Here is a 23792-nt window from a genome sequence, read left to right as displayed (position 1 = left end):
CATCTGTAGAGGGACAGCCTGACAAGCTGTATGGTGAACCTCTGTCAAGAGAAGACTCTTCATGTGACACAGATGAAGCAAGACTTGTCACATGTAAATCTAAAGAATTATTCATGGCCAGACGTGACAAGAACAGTGTTGAACACTCAAAAGGACAAATACCTCAACTACAATATTCTAGAGAAATGAGAAACTATCTGCAACCTGTTGTAATATTGAAGACCTTAGAGTCAGAAAATGGAATGAGTAACTCATATCGTTGCGGACATTGCCAACACATCACACACAATGTAAATAGTCTAATTGAACACAACCATTCTTGCTGGTCAGTGCACAATTTTCAGTTTTGCAAGACTTGCAATCTCTATCTGATGAGGAGTGAGCAAGCAGAAAAACATGTGTGTGATGTCACCAAAGAAAGCCCTCAGCTCCCCTCTAATTGTAGTTTACAGAAGAAAAGAAAACGGCACGGCCGCCACAGGTGCATTAAGTGTAAACTCATATTTTCAAAACTAGTTCAGTATATCAGACATATGCGAACCCACACTGGCAAAACACCTTTTAAGTGTAATGAATGTGGATTATATTTTGCACAGGCTGGTACCCTGCAAAGACACAAGCGTATACCTGGTAGATGCAAGCCTGGGAAACTTCTAGTTACAAATTCTGATGCTGCTACCGCTGAAACTAAAACACCACAAGAGGACTTGGTACAGAACAAACCATATGCAACTCTGCCCGAATGTTATGTAAAGCTTGTTGACATTTCCAAGACTAATCTGTGTAGTTTATGTGGTAAAAGCTTCTCAATTGCAGAGAAGGCCAAAAAGCACTTCTACACCTGCCACAAGGGAAAGAGTTTGGCAGTTTCATCAAGTCAGTGTGCAACAAAACTCAGTGGTGATGAAACTAAAAAAGCAGAGAATGAGACAAGAGGAAAATATAAATGCCCTCTTTGTCCGCGGCTTTTCAAGTATTCCTACAACAGGGCTCGACATTTGCGTGATTGTGTCAAAGATACAGTATGTGGTGGCAAAGAAAAAGTTTCTGGTAAATATCGCTGTCCCTTGTGCCACGCTACTTTTACTTTACCATCCAACCGATATAGACATATTAAGGCAATATGCCTCAGAGAATGTCTTAATCGGCTTGCAAAAGAGAGAGCAAAGTCGAGGCCTATGGTTGAACAGAAAAAATCAAAGGAAAGTGAGCAGAAAACACAGTCAAAGGAAATTGACCTTAAAACCCTGTCAAAGGAAAATGACCTGAAAGCACTGTCAGAGGAACATGAACAGAAGATACCATCAAAGGAAAATGAACAGAAAACGCAGTCAAAAATAAATGAGCAGAAAAAACAAGAAAGCCCAGCTATAACAGCCCCCAAGCTTGTTCCACGTTATAAATGCAATCTTTGTCCAGCGGTTTTTTATCATGCTTCTGGAAAATACAGACATATGAAAAAACATGAGTTGTTTAAGCTCACTGGCAAAATGTTCAGGTACAGGAATTCCGTGTTCTCTATGTCTAAACCAGCCACTTTAAGTAGTACAAAGACTGAAGATAATAAGGATAACTTAAAATCAACTGAAGCAAATAGCAGTCTTGTGCTGAGCTGTCAGTTTTGTGGAAAATATTTCAGCACATCACAGTCACTGAAGAAACATGAGCGCAATCACCGAGGTGAAAGACCCTACCGCTGCCTGGAATGTGGAAAAGGATTCAAGAAACATGCCCATCTGATTGGTCATAAAATTGTTCACCAGAGGAGGATACAGTGCACTGTCTGCAGAAAGATTCTTCCAACGATTGGAGAACTAATCCAGCACAGAAGTTCACATCTCAAAAGGGGAAAGCTTCAATGCCCAGACTGTGATCAACAATTCCAGTATCCTGTATATCTCCTTAGGCATCTAGACACCCACAAAAATAGAGAAAACAAGCCATCTCAGCTTGAAGAGAGTGCACCATCAAAACCCCGGACGTCCTTGGAATCTGCAAAAGAGCAGATTGGACCAAAGCAGCTACAGTGTTCCTTATGCAAAGAGGTATTTGATGATGCTCAAGTTCTAAGAAAACATTGTCTTACACACATATCTGGGTCCTCGTCAAACCAATGTCCATTTTGCAAACATAATTTCACTAGTCGCCGCTATTTGCTGCGTCACATGATCAAACATACTGGAGACAAGCCCTTCTCCTGCACAAACTGTGGAAAACAGTTTTACCGTAACTTGTACCTTAAACTTCACAGTGAGAGGTGTTTGCCTGCTCAAACGAGGCATTTTGTCATAATGGAGTCTATCACTAAGACAAAGAGACCATATCGGTGCTCCTACTGTCCACGGTCATTTTGTAAGAAGATCCGCCTGAAAAGTCATCTCAGAGGACACAAGACAAACTCTCTTCTTCTATGCTCAAGATGTGGCCAATACTTTGGTTTTAGAAAATTAAATCAACATCAGAGGAACTGCAGGGGGACTACAGAGATCAACACTGGATCTTCTAATGGTGATTTCAGTAAAAGTCTCTCTCCAACAAACCAGAGTGTCTGTGAAATGCCTTTACAGTCCAGTGCAACCAAGATGCTTCCGTTTAAATGCTCCTACTGTACACAGAGGTTCAGGTACAGATCGTTGCTCTTCAGACATCTTGTTTCACATACTGGCATACAACCCTATGCATGCATGCACTGTGGCCACAGATATGGAAGTCAGACAATGTGTTTGCAGCATGAAGCTTTCTGTGATGGAGTTTACAAAGAGGGGCCATCAAAAGTCAAAAATGGTGCTGAAGCAAACTTGTTGAGCAAGCCAAATCTTAGAGAGGCAGCACAGAAGCAAGCTGAAGGTGAAGCTGAGTACAAGTGCAAATTCTGCACCAAGACTTTCTTGAAATCACGAAACCTGAGACGTCACATTTTGACACACAATGAAGTGAAACCTTATCGCTGCAAAGCCTGTGACAGCTGCTTTTCAAGGTATGACCATCTGAAAGTACATCAGACTCGTTGTAAGGGGAAAAGACCACGACTGGAAGTCTGTATTCCCAAAATCAGTTTAGATGATGTTGGCAAAGGTTGGCAAAATAGGTTTAGCATTCAGCCTGCCGAAAAGCAGGAGACATTTGAGTGCAAAGTCTGTTCAAGAAGCTTCTCAGCTCAGTCTAAGCTTTCCCGACACATCACCATGTTCCATGCTGCAAAGTTGTTCAAGTGTACACGCTGTGGCTCGTCATTCGCTCATGAAAAATCTCTCAAACACCATCAGAGGATGAACAAGTGCAGAAAGGTCTCCAGTGACACAAATGCTTCTCTACCATTGGGAACTAATCCACCCACAGAAAATGTGACAGAACAGCTTCATGGGGTGAGAAGTCGAATTCTGCAGAGGATCAAGCCTTGTTTTAACAAAAAGTACAAATATGTATGTAGTTATTGTCCCCGTGCTTTTGGAAACAGCTGGCAGTTGGGGGTGCATACCCGCCTGCACACAGGAGAGAAGCCATATGCCTGTGAGTATTGTGGTCAGAGATTTATAAGGAAGGATTATGTGCAGCGTCATTTCACAAAGTGCACAAAGAAGCAACAGCAAAGTAAAGTGCTCTGTGACCGATGTGGTGGATTTTTCTCCAAATTCAAGCTTGAGGATCACAAAAAAAATTGCACCTTAACTCCAACCTTATCAAAATCAACAGTTTGCAAAAGCCAGCAGTCAACCTCGCAAAGCCCACCAAAAGGCTTTTCTTGTGCATACTGTAGTTCTCGTTTTTTGCTTTTTTCACAGCTCCAAGAGCACTTTTTAAATGCACACAAACTGGAAACAGTGGTTCCACCAGTGTCTACTGCACCCCTACAGCACCACCTGTCAAAAATACTAAACATCAAAGAAGAGCCTTTGGAGGAGATTTGTGACGAAGGTCTAAGTGATGGTGCTAATTTAATCTGTAAATTAGATACAACACTAGATGGTGATGCACTCCAGCGATTTTTCTGCCCAGAGTGCAACATGTCCTTTGGAAGTAAAGCTGGACTAATTGGGCATATGCGTGTACACTCAATGGAGCGTCCTTTTAGCTGTAAAACATGCAAAAAAGGCTTCTGGAATAAAAGTCTTCACCGTAATCACTACAGGAAATGTAGGTTTGGACATATTTCAGAGAGAAGTAAAACAAAACAGTTGGAAGTCCCTTTGAAAGCAGAGATTGATTTTGCACTTAATGACTCTGTTCTAGTGTTCAAAGAAGGCTCCACATCAACTGGCACTGGGGTTTTGCAGACCAACTTTTCCTGCAAAGATGAGTTAATGGAAGAATCCTCCAAAAATTCAGAAGGAAACGAGGCGCAAAGCAGCTCAAGTAAAGAGAAGAAAGCTGTGCAGTACCAATGTTCAGAATGTGATAAGAGCTTCACAGATGGCTTATTGCTCATTAGTCATCTTGAAGACCATGGAAGACAGGAACAAGAGAAAAAGCGCAATACATGTACTAAATGTGGACGGGTATGCACTAGTCAAGAAAATCTTGAAAAACATATGAAGACACATGGATTTGACCAGAAATACCATTGCCCTGACTGCCCCAAGATAACTTACACCTTATCTGATCTTGAAATCCACAGAACGTATCATGACCCAAATAGACCTTATGTTTGTAAACTATGTCATCAAAGGTTTTGGACAAGACCATCTTTATGTAATCATTACAGTGAAGACCATCCAGATGATGCATTTACTTGTCGTTTCTGTAACAAGGCCTATTCAGTCAAAAAATCCCTGACACGACACTACAGAAAGTGGCATCAAAAAGAGCAGGAGATTCTTGCTAGTACAGTACAGGAAAATAGCAGCACTGAACAACAATCCAGCAGTCAAGTTAGAACAAATGGTGAAAGTGATGAGGATGAAAATAACGGCAGTGAAGACAGTGACTCAGACTCTGCACCATACTTCCCATGCCATGTGTGTGGCAAGACATTCCCAACATCGGAAAGTCTTGAGGATCATCAGCGGTGTCATCTCGGTGAAAAACCACATGAATGTGAGGAATGTGGTCGATGCTTTTTCCAGGCATCCCAGCTGCAGCAGCATCAACGAATGCACAAGTCTGAGTTTCAGTGTCAGGCATGCGGCAGGGGTTTTGTGTCTCTCTTTGCACTGCGTAAACATAAGCATACTCATGGCAAGAGCCGTCCATACCGTTGCTCGAAGTGTCACTTCAGTTTCACAGGACCCTCACAGTTAGCAGAACACATGACTACTCACCGTGAAGAGAACTTCCCTTGTGATATATGCAATTGTGTGTTTCTCTCCAAGAGTAGTAGAGCTGAGCATCGGAAAAGCCACTCCAAGTCAGGTGACCATCCCCCACCTTCACTTTCTATGACAGAGTATCAAAAGTCTCCTTCACTCTCTGAAAGCTCATCAGTATTCAACAGAGAACTTAAATATCGCTGCGGTGTTTGTAATGAGCGCTTCAGAGACCCAGAGGAGCTCTCAGAACATGGTTGCATGGCAACCAAAGAGCGACCATACTCATGTTCAGACTGTGATAAACATTTTCTGCATGCATCTCACCTGAAAAAGCACAGGACTACCCATCAGCTGTCATGGTCAAGTAGTGAATATCCATGTAATCAGTGCAACAGTAGCTTTTCATCCTCTCAGCACTTCCTCAGCCATCTTAAGACCCATGTTGATACTGCAGCAGAAATTCAACACAACCATAAAGGTAAAGATGGAAGACTTTCACACCATTTTACATGTCCAGTTTGCCATCAGTGTTTTCCCAGTGCCACTGAACTGATTGGTCATTTTCCCACACATTCTCATACATTTGAATGCAAAATGTGCAGTATGACACTTCCCTCTACAAGCAAGCTCGAACACGAGTGCGGTCATCTGACATCAGCTACTGAATATGAATGCACAGAGTGTTGCCAGAGCTTTTTGGGAAGTGATGCTTTGCACCAGCACCACTGTTCCCATCAACAGCATGCAATAACTGAGTCCAAATACTCAAATCCATCTGCTAAGGCGTCCCCTCCAGGAGACGAGGAGGAGATCGATGTTACTGGGGAGGACTTGTACAATTGCCCTCACTGCTCAATGCAGTTCTCCTCCAAAAGTGGTCTGTTGGAGCACCAAAATAAACACCTAATTGAGAAGCCGTTCAAATGTGAACTTTGTGGAAAAACGTTTGCATTGCGGAGGTACCTTAAAGAACACGAGCGACGGCATCGTTTAAAATTGGCTGCTCAAAGCGCAGCTCAGTTGGCTGAAATCCAGTTGAAATGTATCCAGTGCCACACTGAATTCAATACAGCACAAGATCTGTCTTTGCATATGAGACTGCATGCTGAAAAAGAGGGTGGAAAGTACCGCTGTGATATGTGCTACAAGTCATTCAGCCACTGGACTCTTCTTAAGCAGCACCAAGAAAGTCATGTTGGAGAAGTTGTATATGAATGTACAGAATGTGACAAAGCCTTTGCTTTTCCTCATCTACTAGAAGAACATCAAAAGACTCATGCTGGTTCCGCTCAGTAATGATTGTTAGATACCATCTACTTTATATTCCCTTTTGAATAACTGTAACTAAAGTAACTTGAAATCCCTTTCATGCCTTACATCTGACTGTGTACCTCCACCTGCAATTATTTACAAAGCTCCTGACTCATGTCACTGTGATATGAGTATCTTCTCCTGAGTTTCTATTGACATTGCGTATATATTTTTAGTTCTAATATTGGGATATGAATACAGTAAATTAGCGACATAGTTTCTTGACAGTGTTTGTAAATCTATGACAAAGTTATTTAAAGCTGTTTAATATTCTGTGATGAATACAGACAAAGCATGATGGGATAAAATGTTTATAAAATGTCTTGGATAAAGTCAGAAATTTCTGATGTTTTACATTTATTTTAGCATAGTTTTAGCGAGTTTTGTTGCCAATAGGTAAAATAGACTTCAAAGAAGTTGTTTTAATCTACTGGTATGTTGTATAGTATGATTATTTGTGTACTATTGACAATTTTGTAATTTTCTGTTAATTTTCCTGTGTTCATCATGGGGTTTTTTTTGATATTGATAAGTATCTTGTACAGACACTCAAAAGATTAGTAATTGAATATCATTTTCACAACCCTAGGATGTTACTTTTCTTAATAAATTTGAGTTGATGCATTCAATTCAGAAGTAGAGTCAACTAGAAAATCATTTTGCATGTCTTGTTTACAATCTATGTGTACTGTGGGGAAAACTAACGGAAAGGAGCCCAAGACATGTTGGCTCACACCTCATTTAACCAAAACAGTTGATTTAAGAAGTTCCACTTACCTGTATTAGAGCTGAGATGAAGGTGTGTCACCTCAAATGACAGACCTGAAGAAGTAGAAATCTGCATGGAGTCTGCATTTTCTCCCTGCGTCTGTGTAGGGTTCCTCCAGTCTAAGATGAGCAGGTTAAAAGAAAACCTTAAACTGTGTTTACACTGTTTGCTAGGCCTATTACAGACTGGCAACACATCAGGGTGCAGCCAGCCTATGCTGGTATAGGCTCCAGACCTTAAACAGGATCAGCAGGTACAGAAAATAGATGGGAGTTGGAAACAGATTAATTTTCAGATTGGTTTTCTGCCTTCATTTGCCCTAAAATACCATATGAAATACAGTGGCCTTTTTCATTTCTTTCATCTCATTTACCTGAAAGACATTAAAAAATAGATTTAATGGTGAAAACTCCCACAGTCACAGTCCAAGATGATCTTTGGTTTGGGTTTTCATTTCAATTGCAAACCCAAAATAAAATTTTAATTTTCAAAGAGATTTCTATGAAAATACATAAAGCTACATTTAAAGCTACATTTAAAGATAAATTTAAAGTACTTTGCATGGATTAACACTGATTCAAACATAATCTTCATATAAACAGGTAATCCTAACCACATCAATCAAACAATTACTAATGTAGGTGTAAGGTGTAATGAGATGAAGGACTGCTGGTGCAGAAAATACTCCCTCACTCTTGATGGATTAAAGTGTTGTCCCACATTGCGCCTTAGCGGGTTAGTTTCAGGAATTCCGAGTCATATCAGGGAGAGTAATCCTGGTTTCTGAAAGAGGGATATTTCTCCGATCCTTATTCTGGTTCAATTAACTGGCTGAGACTTCTGTCTGGGAAACCTCTCAGCAGGTACACAATTTCATAGGTGCAGCGTAAACCTAATGATATGGGATTTTTGGTATAGTCACCATATTATGTACTTCTCTAAAGAAAAGAAAATAAAAAAAAAAGGTATTGTGAAACGGTCCCAGTGATCTGCCCCACTACTGAATGTTAGCAGGCAAGTTTTCAATGCCAGTGACTCTCATCCCATCCAATAGTGCCTGCCAGTGACAAGCAAAATCCTGATGCGTTGGACCAGATCAGGAAACATGGACCTGAGAGCAGCCCTGTCATTCTCTTAAGAAAGGAGGAAGAAAATTGCTCACTTGTTGGGTAACAGAGAAACAGTCACTCCACTCAATAAACCAGTACTAATTGAAAATGTACTTCTTTGCAAAATACTTCTTGAAATAGATGTAGTCTGTCCAGCAGAGCTAAACCAGGTAAGTTCACAGTTATTATCTTTCACTGTGTCATAAGATTGACTGTGTTATTCCCTTTAAAGGAAGTCATTGTCAAGATGGGCTTCAGCTAATTTTTTTTTTTTTTTTTTTTTTTTTTTTTTTTTTTTTTTTTTTTTTTTTTTTTTTTTTTTTTTTTTGCAGATTGTTAGGGAAGTACCCAAAGACCAAGCTTCCAACTTCCTGGATGGATTACACAATCAAGAGTGTTCAAGTGTCTAACTCTGAGAAGACCTGGCAGTAACATGGTCCACAACTTTAAGCACCTTAATACCTGTCAGATCAGCAGATCCCCAGAAGAAAATGCAAATGAAATGTGGGGGTAGTTTGGAAAAGTAAACAACATGAATGCCATCTCCATATCCTGAAAATGTAGATATGGTTCATAAACAGCATCACTGTATGGGAAAACCTTCTGGCATCTCAAGTCAAATGAAAATAGCTGTGAGTCAGAGGAAGGCCCATTGCCAATATCAGAGCACATGTTCTTGGCAAGCTGGCTTAGCTTTGCCAAATCAAAACACAGGTCCTGTGACAAATTATGTCAGCCACAATTTTCAGTCTCATCTCACCCCAGCAGCGCTTGTGTTGTTTGTCTTAATTCAAATAAATAGTCAGAGCAGAGGCAATGTTGGACAGTGTGTGTTCTGGACAACACTGTGACCTGTGTGTTTGTAAGGGGCAGCTTAAGATAATGTTGCCATTGGAACTGACTGAACCTTCTGTACTTCAAGTTAAGGAAGCAGGCCAATAACTTGATAATTTTTTCTCTGGTTATCTCTCTGGTTTGGACAGTGTCTGACTATTGAATACACATGTATTTTCTGGACAGACATTTTTACAAAATCAAGGCCCACACTCAAGTCTGAAAGTAAACCACATGAACCAAGGTCCAGATTTACAGCCCAGGCCACAGTTACTGCCCCAAACAAGATCCTGATGTTGTTCCAGGGGTGAGGTTTGACTTTGATTCAAATATAATATGGCCCAGGATACAAGAAAAATGTATATATATAACTTTTTAGTGAGTTACAGCTTTTCTTGGACTTTTCCATTGGACAATTAGATGTCATCCTTGATCTGTGTGCTGAATCTCCTGGGTCTCTTTCCAGTTGACTGATGTCCAAGAAGGTGCCTGGGGGCATCATCCTTAGGTACCCAAACAATAAGTGTAGTGGAAAATAGACTGCAAATACAGTTCAAAAGAGTGCAACTAGGGGTTAGCACTCACAGCAGCATTATAGGCCTCTCTCAGAACCCAGAACAGTTCTTCCTGTACCTTTTCAAGGTCATTTACCAAATATGGAGTTGTGATTCTCTTATGTTTTGTGTCAAGTTAACATCTATTCCCCCTGTTTCTCAGAGATGTCACAACTTGGTGAGATGCACCTGTGTGAGATAGGTATGCCAGTCTGAGAGAAAGCGGCTCTCAGCCTTTGACATCCTATGTGCTTATGTGTCATTTAATGCTTTTTACATTCCATGTCACTGGTTTTAGCTCACTTGCAAGTGTGATGAATACATTTACAGAACACTGTCTCTTGAGTGAGTCCATTATTTTCAGAAGTTCCCACCACAATCAGCTATTTGCAGTGTGATTTATTCTAAATGTGTCCAAATATAATGACCACAAGTGAAGGTTGGTGTCATTCAGTAAATCAAGAGCTTTGCTTAACGCATCTGGTCTCTCCTCACCACCACAGTTAATGATACTGTGACTGCCTCACTGAACCTGCTGCTGAATGGCAGTCACTCTTGCAAAAGACACCCTCAGTCATGAATGACACCTTAAGATACCTGAACTTGAGGCAGCTGCTCCGTACAGCCAACTGCTTTTCTAACCATATTAGCTAAGGCAGTCAAGGCTGAATCCCCAGCTGGGCAAATGGACAAGTGCATCAAGCCCCCAGACCCTCAGGGGGTTCACCATATGGCCGATAGTTGGTTAGAATTTAATAAACTGCTAATTAAGTTTGTCACTGTGTGCACCACTAAAGCATATTATAAACTGAAATTAAGGTGACACCTAAAATGGGGTCCCAATTTTATAGGGATCCTCAGTTAAAAATTTAATCAACTCTAATGTTATAATTACTAATTGGAGGCCAATGTTTTCTGTGTCTGCAATCACAAGGGTATGCATGATGTAAATTTCTTCATTTGCCAAAGTCTGCAAGGATCCGCACCCCAACCTGTGTGTACGTCTGCAACACAAAAAATGTTTTGTCCATCATACGCATGTACATTTCCCATTCTTGTTTCTATCCTTGTTAAGTGGTCACACATAGTGTTTCCTTTTTTTGACTTTTTTATGATGCTCAGCCAAAATAAAACAAGCAAAGGAGCTCTTCTTGCTGTCAGAGTATCAAGTTTTCTAATGCACATGTGTGGAATCTCTGCATACTCATGTCCTGTCTTGGAATATGATCAGAGTTTAAGACATCACTTGGGAGAAAATGGGACCTCTTGCCCTGGAGACCCCTGGCTGGTGAATCAGGAACTGTTAATGTAGTAAGCATTAGTTGGATAAAGTGCAGTTTATATTTACCAAATGGACAGTGCAAAGTCCAGGGCCATTAATGTTAAATTTGTATTAATTATCCTCATTTGTGCCTGAACATTACCCTTCCCAAAGTAATAATACATCATCAGTACATTGACTGACTAAGGTCTGGACCCTCTTGGCACCAGGTAGGCAGCCCTAGCACACACAGAACACACATAATTTTAGACATAAGAGGTAAAGAGGTAAGGTAGGTAACAGTAATTGCTGGAGGTAAAAAATCTGCATTATTTATAAGAGTTAAATGAATTAAAAAGGCTAAAGTTTATGTGGGACAGATCGCCTTACATGACCTGCATTTCCGACGGTGGCCACAGCGCCAAATCAGAGCGCACCTTGAGCGCACCGCAGGCACAGCAGCGCACAAACCTGGCGCTGTCCTGGACGGCACGGGTTAACTGCGCCTGCGCTATGTAGACCTACAGTGTCGCTCCGCGCCTACTGCAGCTGCAGTTCTTGGTGCTCTTCCTCCTGGCACAGCATCACGTTTGTACACCACAAAGCTGTGCTGAGCCCTGTTTCCCTCGAGAGTTTCTGCTTCTGCATGGACAGATGCGTGCCCAGCCATTTTTCCTCCTTCCGCTCAGCCATTGTGGCTCCTCTGCGAAGGACATCGTTCAGGCTCCTGTGGCTGGTGAGTACGTGAAGATATGAGCGGTTGGTTATTGTGCAGCAACAGCAGCTTCATAGGTCATGGTAGCTAGCTTGCTAACGTCAGTTGTCCCTTTCTCCGGCCTTCCGCAGGAACGTGGCCGACCACCTCCCCCTGGTTAGCTTTCACTCGCGACCCATCTGCGATATGTGGACAAGACTGAAAGAGGCTATGTATATGTGGTAGGGTCAGATGCCAAGCTAGGAAGCATGTGTTGGATCAATGGAGCCCATGTGGGAAGCTCGTTAGCCTGAGACTGGAGCTTGTTAAAACGATACTGTGTGTGTGTGTAAGGATAGACTATTATTATTTTTGTTAAACAACCTTGCTATGTTGGCTCGCAGTGTGCTTAGCATTAGCAAGCTAGCATACCCCCCAATGTCTACTGAGGGTGGCTGTTTTTTCCTTTTTTCTTTTCCTTGCAACGGTGTCGTTCCTGTGTGTGGTTTAAGGTCCACCTGATGTTCGGTGGTTTACTGAGCTCGGTGTCATTTCCCGAGTCAAATAATGCAAGCTGTACGTAAACCACTCTTCCTCATGCATCTGAACCTCAATTGTTCAGGTTTAGAGACTTAAGTGTATGTCTGTTGTCGGACAGAAAGTTTACAATTATGAAATAATACTGAATAATTAAGAGAGGGGTCCAAATATTATCTAAAATGGGTGATGTTTTTAAAAGAGGTTAACCTTTAATCAGACTGTGTAACGAATGTATGTGTGGTGCATGTGAAGAAGTTGTAAAACACTTTACAGTTAATATGAATACATGTATGAGAACTATTTAACCTGTCTCTCAGAATTTAAAGTCACACATGGATGTTCTTCAACTGTCTTCGGTTTACCTATTGTGGTATAAGATATATCTGTGCAACAGGTCATTTTCATTTCACCTCAAAATTATGGAGCATCTTTGAAGTGACACACACACACACACTGGACACAGGAGGAGTGATCTTCACACCCAAAACTGTGTATCATTTAAACCAGCTTCACCTAGTGTTTTCAACCTTTTTCTTTGACATCAAGCTTCTGTGCCACACCCAAATAGGCTTAATTGAATAATAATTGTTCCTTTGTTTTGTTACTTGTTTGCTAAATACTTTGTCATACAATTAATCCTTCAATATAAATGTATATTTAGGGCTAGAGTTTATCTCCTAATATTGGGCTCTTAGTGCTGATGTTGTTACAGTTTTGTGGTGCCTTAATGGCATTTTGGAGCTTTAACATTTGCCCAAATTGCAAAATGCATTTCTCACATTCACTGTGGCTGTTATGTATTTAAAAATGACCTGAAAACAAAGCTGCACAATAATGTCAATTTTTATCAAACAAAGTCTCAGCAGACTAAAACTAACCTTTGGTGACGAATACTGGTGCACTTCCAGTAGCTGCTTCACAATAAAAGCTTTGCAGTGCCTCAGTGGAAACATTTTAATGTGGTATTAGCTATGTCATATTTATACATAGGGAAAGTTTTTGATTTGCACAGCTGTCGGTGAAGGTTACTTCACTAAACACACAGTGAAAGTTCATCAAATTAAAAACATTACCTTCATGGAAAATGTTTGTGAATTAAGCATAGTGTACTGGAGAAGAGTTGTACAGCATGCATCACTAAGCCTGCCAGTGGAAAAAAAAAATAGACTTGGGAGTGTTCAAAATAAGGGGGGTGGCTTGTGGTGATGCCCGTGATACACAAGTTACTCGTGAGTCAGTGTGGATTGATACATTTGATCAAATGGTAGTTTATCTATTCTGTGAGTCAGGAAAGTGACACGTGTTACACACTGACATCACAAATGCTTTCTATGTGTGTTGTGCTTTAGGCAGAGCAAAGAGAAAGATATCAGAAGCCTTTATTTAGTCTCTTACAATGGTTTAAAAGACTAGCTATGTTTGATCTCATAGGACATTCAACAGAGTAGAATAAAAACTTCTTGATTACTATAGACAATACACTGGATGTATTCTTTATTCCATTACTGAATTAAATCCCCAGCAAATACACAGAAAATATAATAAAAATAATGTAAAAAAAATCTTGTGATTAAAAAAACATGTATGAAAGTCATCACATATCATAGCAGTGACAAAGTACCAATTATTAGGTAATGTTGTAAAGAGGGTGTGTAATCTGTTGTTTCATTCAGATCTACATGTATTCCTGTGTTACAGTGATGTGTTGTTTAGTGGACCAGCAGAATAGGAAGAAAAGGAAATCACCCCTTAGTGTTCACACATTATTAACATATAACGCCAATATAATTAGCTGATTGACTGTATCTGTGGTAATATGTTATTTTATTTTTGATGTACCTACCAGCAGTGGTGTATTTGCAGCAACTGTTCCAACAGTTTGTTGACATGTCTACAGTTCGTTTCACCAAGTGGGAGATATCGTCGCTGTCAGAAATTCCCAATATCGCCAACTCGGAATTGCAATTCAGAGGCTCGCGTGAATGTTTTTTTTTTTTTTTTTAATTATGGTTTAAACAATATGACATGAACTCAGCATTATCTTGACTGATTAGACCTCTGCTTAGGCTGAATTCAGGCTGACCTATGGTGGGAATCATGTGAGACCACCAACTATGTGTACCAGTAAGAATGATAAAGGTGTAAGTGTTCCCACCCTTGCAGGTGCAACAGTGCTTACAGCGTTTGAGTGAGATGTCAGTCAAACAAAGACCCTACACTCCCAGACAGTTCAGAGAAGATAATTGGGAACAAATTTAAGAAGAAAACACTTGTAGGTGTACCATGGGTGTGTAGGGTCTTGTCAGTGCTTTTCCAGTTTCCTGCATGACCACACACGTCTTGCCACTTGATTTTTCTCTACAACACAGCTAAGACTGTCCTGCTTTGGCCCTGCCCAGACATGATCACTGTATCACAAGTCTTCATTTTTTTTCCTCTACTGTGTGGATAAAATGGAAATGCACCTAGTCATGACACAGCTAAAGCATGCTATACAAGTCAAGGAGAAATGGGGTTGTAAATCTACTGCTATGGGATGTGATCGAGTCTTGCAGAAGAGCCTGATGGATTTGATGACCAGTGGCAGACGGGGCGATGACTTTACATGTTGCAAATCAGGGCATCCTTTAGGTGGACTCTGGAGACTCTGGGAGAAAATTGAGGCCAAGGCAGCACTGACTAATCATGGCATTTTCGGTAGATGGCTTACTGGTCTAAATTTAGGGCCCTTTGAAAGGGACCTGGTAAGGTATTGTACCAGCTGGGCCATGTTGGCTAAAACCTCACAAACAATGTTTTGTCTGAATAGGAAATTTGGTAATGTTTCATTGCACAAACTATATAGCTTGTCTTATGGTTTAAAATTAATTGACAATTTTTTGTAAAGCACACAAGCTATTTTTCTCTTTTTTGTGTTCCTTTTGCTTTGCATTAGTATCCATGTTTAAAATGAGTTCTGGTGTATACAAGCATGTTATTAAAACAAGTAGAAAGATTTTAAGTTTAAAAAATGTATCCTTAACATGTTTGCAAACTGAAAATTTTGACTGTCTATTTTCAGTTAGTGACATCGCTGTGTATGTCGTTTTGTTTTTCAGGAAACTGCCTTGCTTGACCACACCAACTGGATTGCCTTGTACATGTGGTTCCCATGATGCTTGGGTTACAGGGAAATACTTCATCCTCCAAAGTGTATCGTTGTGTGGCTTGTTCAGCCACCTTCACTGGACTGGCCTCCTTGCTAGTACATCAGGCAACCCATGCAAGTGCACTCTCCAAGGGTTCTACTCCCACTCCACAGCCTAACATCAGTCCACATGAAACACTGTTTGCAAGTATGCACCCATCCAGTGAGCACCCCTGTCCACCAACACTTTTGCCTGAGAGCCCTTCACCTTCTTTTTATATTTGTGATTGTGGAGAGGAATTTCAGGACTTCAGTCTTATGCTGGAACACAAGCGTTCACATATATCTCCAATTCAGCTACTGCAGCCTCTAGATAACAATATTGTTCTCTCAAGTGGAAAGGGATGTGATCAAGCTTTTCCCACCCAGCATGTATCATTTAATCCAACTGTAGCCCAGCCAGGTTTGGTCCTTACTTGCCCCTCTACCTCAAGGTCCCCACCTGTCGACCTGCCCACATTAACAGATCATAAAGCCAATGTAAACCTAGGGGATGGCATTGCCTTTGCAACCACTTCTCAAGGCCAATGTACACCCCCCCAGGATAACAGTGAAAAACAGCGTAACAACATGTTGTCCACAGCAGAGCAAATAGCAGAGACTGTAGAGGACATGCATTTCCAGGACAAAACTAATTCTGTTCTCAGCATTGAAAAGAATGACTCTATGCCCAAAAACAACTCCCTAATGAAGTTGCTGGCATCAGCATACATGAAGCGCTTTTCACCTATTCAGTCTCAGAATCAAAACAATAACACAGTTACCCCCAAACAAGAAGTTGTCCCTGTTAATATAACTTCAGGAGCAAAAACTGAGGTTTCCCCGATCAACGACCTCTCTATTGCACAGTTGAGGCGACTGCTTGCAAAACCTGGTATAAAGACAAAAGGTCCATCTATTGGCAGAATTCTTGAGTGCAGTAAGAAAAGAGTTGTCTCTCTGACCAAGACTTTCTCCCCTGTTGTGGTTCTTGAAACCCGTCAAAAGCTCATGGATCCAATGGGTAATGGTACGTATGGGACATATCAATGTGGCCGCTGTCGTAGGGTCTTTGAAAACTTGGACAAACTAACAGAGCATCATTTCTTGCACAAAAAAGAAAGGATTAAATGTTGTCGTCGCTGCAAACAGCTGATCATTGGGCGGCTACCTTTACGTGACAATCACGTATGCCCTCAGTTAGGAAACAAGACCGTACAGCCATCAGGTTCGTTTAAGAACAAGTTACCATTTTCCCAAAAAATAATGGCATTCCATAGGCTCAACAACACAAAAAAGGTCTTCTTTTGTCCATTGTGCAAGCACAGCTACGCACGGAGGTGGAACCTTAAAATGCACAAGTGTCAGGGCACAGGCTCAGCCTTTTCTCAGCAAACCAGTCCCCCCATTCAGAAAATGATTGTATTGAGATCAAATAGCACAGCTAAAACAGACACAGATGTTATAGCTGAATCTCAATTTTCTAAGAGTATTGGTGTAGGAACTGAAGTAACTGGTCGTATCAAGGTGGAAGTGACCTCTTCGAACTCAGACCAGTCTGCAGTTTCACAGTTGGCCTGGACTAATCCAGCAAAAAGTTTTTCACCATTCTACCCCAAACCTTCAATGATGGAACAGCACAAGGATGCCTCTCTGAGTGGAATTTCACTCCAGCAAGGAGAGGAAAACAGCTGGGATTCAGCACCTGTTAATGATGAAGATAGAAATGAAGGGCAGTGGACAATTCCCTTGGATGATGAAATGGAGGTGCTGAGTTCTGCAGAGAAAGCCGGTGATGACAGAGGGGTGAAGACATCTGTGTCAGTTGGACATGTGGAGGCGACACCCGCTAGCCTGCGCTACTTTGTCAGAGATGGTGTAAAACGTTACCCTTGCAACAGGTGTCAGAAAACCTATAGTCGGGCATCTACTTTGAGGCGTCATCTCCGACTATGTGGGTTTAGGCCACGTGCACTTGGGACTGTGACACAGAGTGGTAGTCATGGTGCCATTCAACTGAATGCAAATAGCATGAAACCAATGTTTGCTTGTTTTGTCTGTGGGAAGACCTTTAATCGCAAAGATAACATGATGGTTCACAGTAAAAAATGTCAGTTGCAACGAACAATGGCAGATGTAGATAGAGGGACTGGACAGCAGAGTTTGTCAGGCAATACAACAGATTGTCAAACCAAGGAGGACGATGGAGGCAACTGGGGCATCATGTCACTGCCCTCTGTACTTCCAAGGAGGGTGACGTGTGAGTGTGGGGTTGGATTTACATCTCCAAGGCTTCTCCTGGAGCATCTGCAGAAACATGCTCAGGAATCCTACACATGTCCGACTTGTGGAGAGACTGTTAGTTCTTGGGCAGACTATGAAGTTCATCTGCAGATTCATATGCATCCTCATCACCAGCTGCTGAAGGGACTGCAACCACAACGATCACAACCTCTATTACTTCGATTTCAGCAACAACCAGCTCAGCAGCAGCAGCCACCGCCCCAGTCAGTGCATCAGCCTCCACAGAAACCATCACGGCCAGAGCAGCTTCCAAATCCCACAAAAAAGCAGCAGCGGATTGTATGCACACGGTGTGGCAACACTTTTGCCACTCGCTGTTCCCTTCGAAGGCATATATCTTGGAATCGATGCAAAGGTGGACGGGTTACAAATCTACAGACAAATCCACTGAAAACCTACCACTGTTCTCACTGCAACTCTGACTTCCCAAACACAATCAGTCTTACATTTCACCAGAGGAGTGGTGCTTGCAAGCCTGCCATCAAGCCTGTGCGTTGCCCTGTTTGTCTTCGCTGGTTTAGCACTGTCGACGGTCTGCAGAAACACCTGCTTACACACAAACAGTCTGAATCATATCGTTGTGATGTCTGTCAGGGAACATACCCAAACCTTAAATCACTCAAAAACCACTGCAGGAGGATTCATCGCATCATGGCTGGAGACATTAAGCCACAAACACAAGAACAGCTGACTTCTCAATGAAACTGTAAAATGTGTAACATGGGGGTGGTGCATTAAGAACACAGCGCGTCTTGTTATAGTTTGTTCCTTCCTTATTTGCCAGTTGAACTTTACCTGTTTTTTACTTTCAAGAAAACATTGTACAGCTGCATAAGGTGGTGTTTTTTAAGCAACTCTTAGGAGTGTGTCATAGTTGCTTGCCACTGTAAAAACAAAAGCTTTGATATAGTATACATTTTAGCTCTGTCAAGTTAATGCCTATATTACATAATGCCATTAGCCTGTAAATGTTTGAGTATTTGGTAACCAAACTTTGATCACAAAGGTTGTGATATAGCTCGTTGTTGTTCCTGGTGTTAATAAACCGGTATGTGAAACATGTACATTACATCTTTTTGTGTGATATGAGATCTTATATCTTCCTTAAAGTCTTTGAGGCAAAAGTGCAGGATTAACATAAGAAAGGGTTTGTTTTTTAATACCATGTGTACAGAGCTATGCTTGAACATGAAAATTATGAGTGGTATCACAATGACCATGGTTTATATTTCTCCAACTTAGGAGAATAACTGCAGTTAATAAAGCCTAAAAGTGATCATTTTACAACTATCCATATCCTATTGTCCAACCCTTCAGATGGCTTCTAGTGTTTCAGGTATTTAGGCAGATGTAACATCTTTATTACTATGTAATTTTCTGTGTGCACAAGATTTTGTGTAGTTATTATTTACAGATGGATGTAATTTAGAGCTACTTCACAACTCCAGTGTTCATTTTAAAATTAATTTGACATATTTCTAAGTTGTGAATGGGGCTTGAGCAAAATGATTAATGATATCAAGACTGGATTACTAAGCAAACAGGTGCTGCAAAACTCTGGGAGTCCCAAAGACTCCAGCCTTACCTTGTCAAGTGATTTTTTGCTATTTTATTGAAAATTTGGAATAATGTACCACTAAAGCAAATCAACTGATAGGATAAGGGCCTTAAAGTAGTTCCTGCTTAGTTACTTGAGGCTGTGTCTTGAAGCAAGTTCATGTGTCAAAACCCAGTTTTAAGAGCTACTTTATCTCATTTTTGTGCTTGCATGTTGCATATTCCCAAATTGATGTGTTAAATCAAATGACCACGGCCAGTCAGTATTCCTGCATAGTAAAACTGTACACATTGCATGGAGAGTATGAGGAACAGGGCTTAATTGCAGCCCCTAGCAGGTTAATCAAGCCATGGTCTTTTATAACATTCATTGCCACACAAGTCTGTCATAAATGACAATTAACGGTAAATATCCAAGGGAACCTAACATTACTTTAAAGTCGGATCTTGAGGAAACCTGAAGCAAAAAATTTTTTTTTTTTTTTTTTTTTTTTTTTTAAACTTTAGAGCTGTTGACTGATTTATACATTCACTGTAATGGCATCCCCTATTTATTGAATCTAAAATTTAAATAAAAATTTTGTACAATCAGTTTGTCATACTGTCAAATAAAAAATAATAGTCATGTCAATTTTATCAAGGCCTAGATATATATTGTGCCAAAATGTAAAATGTGCACCTAGAGGTGCTCTGAAACATCTGTGTTTCCATGGCAACCGAGGCAATTGTCAGTCTGCTGATGAGGACTGTGTTGAAAGTTTAAACAAGCACGAGTAAATGGACCTTGAGTTGAGAGCTGTCTGTTTTCATGTTCAAGATTGAAGTGTCAGCTTTGTGTCGAGACTAAAATTCACCCACGGTAATAACATTAAAAGTGAACCAGGACCTCCACTCGATAGGTGTCAGTATGACGACGCAAGCCCTGACGTATCGCCGTAGAAATGCGCCATCCGCAGAAGAAGAGGGAGGTTTTTTTTCGCTTTGGTGCGGCTAATAGGCTAACTGCTACCTACTCGTTAAATGCCGGCAAGTTTGCCCGATTCTGAATGTATCACAAAACGACAATCGACCAGCTGTTTGCGGTTTGTTAGGAGGATATGTCAGAATATTGATACGGCGCTACTTTGATTTCATGTGAAAGTAAGCTAACGTTATTGTCTATGAGCTAATTGAGGCTAACGTTAGCATGATTGGCTTTTAGCATAGCAAGGTAAGCGCGCTTTCAACAAACTAACAACGTTATAAATTGTAAAACGTGTCTCGCTAAAGCATTTTCTCAGACATTTACTTGTATGGAAAAATGTTCAGTAAATATAATCACCGTATTATTTGGTTTGGTGACGAGTCTACGGTGTGTATTTAACAAGCCACGGGGTGTAAAGTGAGAAATTACTTAGTAGAGTTCAGCTGGGTTCAGAAGTTTTTGCCAGAAAACGATAACGAGCAAATAAGTCATTTATGTACTCATGAAATTTCAAAAAAGAGGCTATACGTGATGTTGTAAAATGACAGCCCTCTCTTCCTAGCTTAGCATGCAGTTCCCATTAGCATAGGTAGTTCCTCAGAGCCAGATTGTATCGGTTACCATATAATAATGGGGTGTATCTGAATTGAACATTTGTCCAATTCACGTAGGCTATTTTGTTTATGATTATATTAATTCTAAAACTTGTCTCCATCAGCAGGAAGGGTTCTGTGGAGGACTCCGCATCATCAGTGAACACATCCATGCCTAGCCTGATCATGGAGGGAGGACAGCAAAAACTGCAAAATGTCCTGGAGGATGGATTAAGCACAGAATTGATAAATGCTGGCCGGTTTTGCTTCAGCTGTGAGCAAATATTTTCAGATCGAAGAAGCCTGGAGGAACATGTGTGTTCTGCTGCAAGTTACATCTGCTCCTGTGGAACTGAGTTTACCCAGTACAGTGACATGTTGGAGCACAGCACGACACATGAGCCTGGGCACCAAGTGCTTGATCACGAAACAATAAAGAAGCGCAGAATTGAGAAGCGCATAGAGGAGGAGGAGAAGCTAAAAAGATTACAGACAGGCGAGGTTGTCTGGAAGGCACCTAAAATGAACAATGTGGCATCAATTTCTATGCCAGTAAATCTTATGCTGCAGCGACCCATTACATCAGGTCCTTTGCCAGTTCCCATCCAATCTTCAAAGATTTCACAAGTGCCTGAGTTGTACCCCGCTGTGTCACAAGCATCATTCCTCTCAAATCCTGCCACCTCTACAACAGACATGCAGAATATTTTTGCAGGTGTAGGTGCACCAACAGTGGATCTTTGGACACTTTACCAGCCAGTCGTGGTGATAAATACGGTGCGCAAGTTTAACAAGAAAAAGCCATACACTTGTGGTAAATGTGGGCAGTGTTTTGTGACAAAGACCTCTCTCATCTCCCACCACAGCTCTCATGTCACAGACAAAGTTTCTGGCTGTATAGGATGTGGGCTGCTGCTCTCCAGCAAGAAGGTAGTGCCTCGCTTCCATGTTTGTAACTCACCCAACACTGCTACCAAATTCAGACTCATTACTGCAAAACCTCTGAATTTTGGTAAGCCAAACAAAGCCAGCACACATAGGAGTCAGAACCCGAGTGCTCAGGAACCTCAGGTCCCTTCCTCTATACAGCTAAAAAGGCAGAATCCCAGTGTAACCAGTAAAGGAATACAGACATCATGTGTCACTTCCATCTTGCAATTGAAAAATCAGAATATCAGATCATACAGTAAAAGCACTCAGGGGTTTCGTGTCACTCCACTCCTGCAGACATACAGTCGAAATCCCAGCACATCCAAGCCTTATACCAATGTCTCCCTTCTATCAAAGAATCAGAGTCCAAATCTGAGTGCATCCACCAAGTCAAGTGGTAGGGGACTTTCTTTCATTCCCTCCTTGCAGATGAAGTCACCCACAAACTCTGCATCAGGTGTATTGAGCAAACCCATGCAGATATCCTCTGCAAAAAATGGGTTCACATGTCGAGTCTGTCAAATTCCTTTTGAAACTGCTCAGCTCCTTCAGAGGCACAAGTGTATCAAAGCACAGGAATTCATGGCACAGCAAGTGCGAGGTGGCAAACAGCATTTCAGACTAAAGAGGGTGACACCATTGGTAAGCCCAGTTCCTGTTCAGATGAATGGTGACATTAAACTGGATGTTCCATTGGCTGGTAACATAAAGAAAAACCAAGTTGTGGCTGTAAGTCTGGACAGAGGTCAAGGTGCAGATCCTGTGAATGGGAAACCAGGAGTGAAAATGGACGATGATGATTGTTACATCGTTGAAAGCGGACCAGACAAACCTGCTGAGATGATTTACCAAGTAACCTCATCTGTTCCTATTATAACTTGACAAAACTAGAGAGCCACTTCCAGTTTGCATGTGACATTTTATGTTAATTACGGACCAAGTGCATAAAGATAGCAGTCACCCGGTTGAACCGCATCCACTGATTTCATCACACAGGAACACAATGTTCCAAACTACTTTAAAAGACTTATACGTGTGGGATATATAGTGACAACTAACATGCATCTTATTTCAACTGGATTCTCACCAGTACAGTAAACGGCCCATATTGACTGTTGACACAAATCTAAAGTTGTTGCCCCTGCAATGGTTATAGAAGATGTAAATCGATAATGTTCATTATCAAAATGTATGTTCATGGCTTACTCATGTATGATGGGGTAACCAGGTACTGCATTAAAAACTTTTTTTGTTTTTTAAATATGTTTTAGTATGATCAGAATGTGTTGTGAGGCTGTGGAGCTGACCACGGTACCGTGTGTGTTCTTACCAGTTTTAGCAGACTTCAAGAATACAGTATATGTTGTATTAAACTATATTTTCAAACCAACTGTGTGTGTGTGTATTTATTGGATAATGCAGCCTGCTATATTATTACTGAGGTTATTCACATGATAAACTGACTGAATTTATAGTGCTTTTCACCCGAGCAGTGCAAGTATTTAAACCAATCACATGTAATACTGTAACAGGTAATTGCAGTTTATGGTGCCTGACAAGTATAGTAGATAGCATACAAGTACAGTAAATGCAAGTGAGTTTATAAAAGTTTTAGAACTCTCCCATTTTTAGTTTTTTTATTGAAATTTCAGTAGTTCAAGTCCTTTGAATAACCTTAAATGACAGAAAAATAAGCACTAAACTGCCAAAGGGAAAACAAAAAAACAAAACGAAGGCTAAGGTCAACAAAAACTGAAAAATTGTATGAATTTCATAGAATATGGGCCTTTTCAGGCATTAAGAAATTGGTTAACTGACCGCTTCCTTGCAGCAATAGAAGTAAATTAAGCTAATGTATTTCCAACAGGTGCCCCAACTTTTGTTGATGACTTAGAAACCCTCTGTCTGTACAAAGGTGGTGTAGGAAGAAACAGATGTACTACATCCTTTGATACATTAT

At 40.9% G+C, this 23792-nt stretch overlaps 3 protein-coding genes across 8 annotated transcripts; all 3 read left to right on the top strand.

The window, feature by feature from the left end:
- The first annotated feature begins 452 nt into the window (after positions 1–452).
- LOC111232892 (zinc finger protein Xfin-like) lies at positions 453–7186 on the top strand. The gene has a single exon (XM_022760580.1). The coding sequence runs from the start codon at positions 534–536 to the stop codon at positions 6540–6542; it is 6009 nt and encodes a 2002-aa protein (XP_022616301.1). The 5' UTR covers positions 453–533; the 3' UTR covers positions 6543–7186.
- A 4347-nt stretch (positions 7187–11533) lies between these two features.
- On the top strand, positions 11534–19802 carry LOC111232895. Of its 2 annotated transcripts, XM_022760583.1 has the most exons (3): positions 11534–11820; positions 11931–12020; positions 15417–19802. In XM_022760583.1, the coding sequence occupies exon 3, from the start codon at positions 15470–15472 to the stop codon at positions 18488–18490; it is 3021 nt and encodes a 1006-aa protein (XP_022616304.1). In that variant the 5' UTR covers positions 11534–11820; positions 11931–12020; positions 15417–15469; the 3' UTR covers positions 18491–19802. The 2 variants fall into 2 exon arrangements, with proteins under 2 accessions (XP_022616304.1, XP_022616303.1); XM_022760582.1 differs by lacking the exon at positions 11931–12020.
- A 503-nt stretch (positions 19803–20305) lies between these two features.
- On the top strand, positions 20306–23183 carry LOC111232897 (zinc finger protein 343-like). Of its 5 annotated transcripts, none has more exons than XM_022760587.1 (2): positions 20306–20485; positions 21031–23183. In XM_022760587.1, the coding sequence occupies exon 2, from the start codon at positions 21074–21076 to the stop codon at positions 22712–22714; it is 1641 nt and encodes a 546-aa protein (XP_022616308.1). In that variant the 5' UTR covers positions 20306–20485; positions 21031–21073; the 3' UTR covers positions 22715–23183. The 5 variants fall into 5 exon arrangements, with proteins under 5 accessions (XP_022616308.1, XP_022616305.1, XP_022616307.1 ...); XM_022760584.1 differs by having other exon boundaries at positions 21028–23183; XM_022760586.1 differs by having other exon boundaries at positions 20306–20555.
- Positions 23184–23792: the final 609 nt, after the last annotated feature.

Source organism: Seriola dumerili, unplaced genomic scaffold, assembly GCF_002260705.1.
Source record: "Seriola dumerili isolate Sdu_G_001 unplaced genomic scaffold, Sdu_1.0 BDQW01000341.1, whole genome shotgun sequence".
Classification (NCBI taxonomy): domain Eukaryota; kingdom Metazoa; phylum Chordata; class Actinopteri; order Carangiformes; family Carangidae; genus Seriola; species Seriola dumerili.
This window is presented reverse-complemented; position numbering and strand designations above follow the sequence as displayed.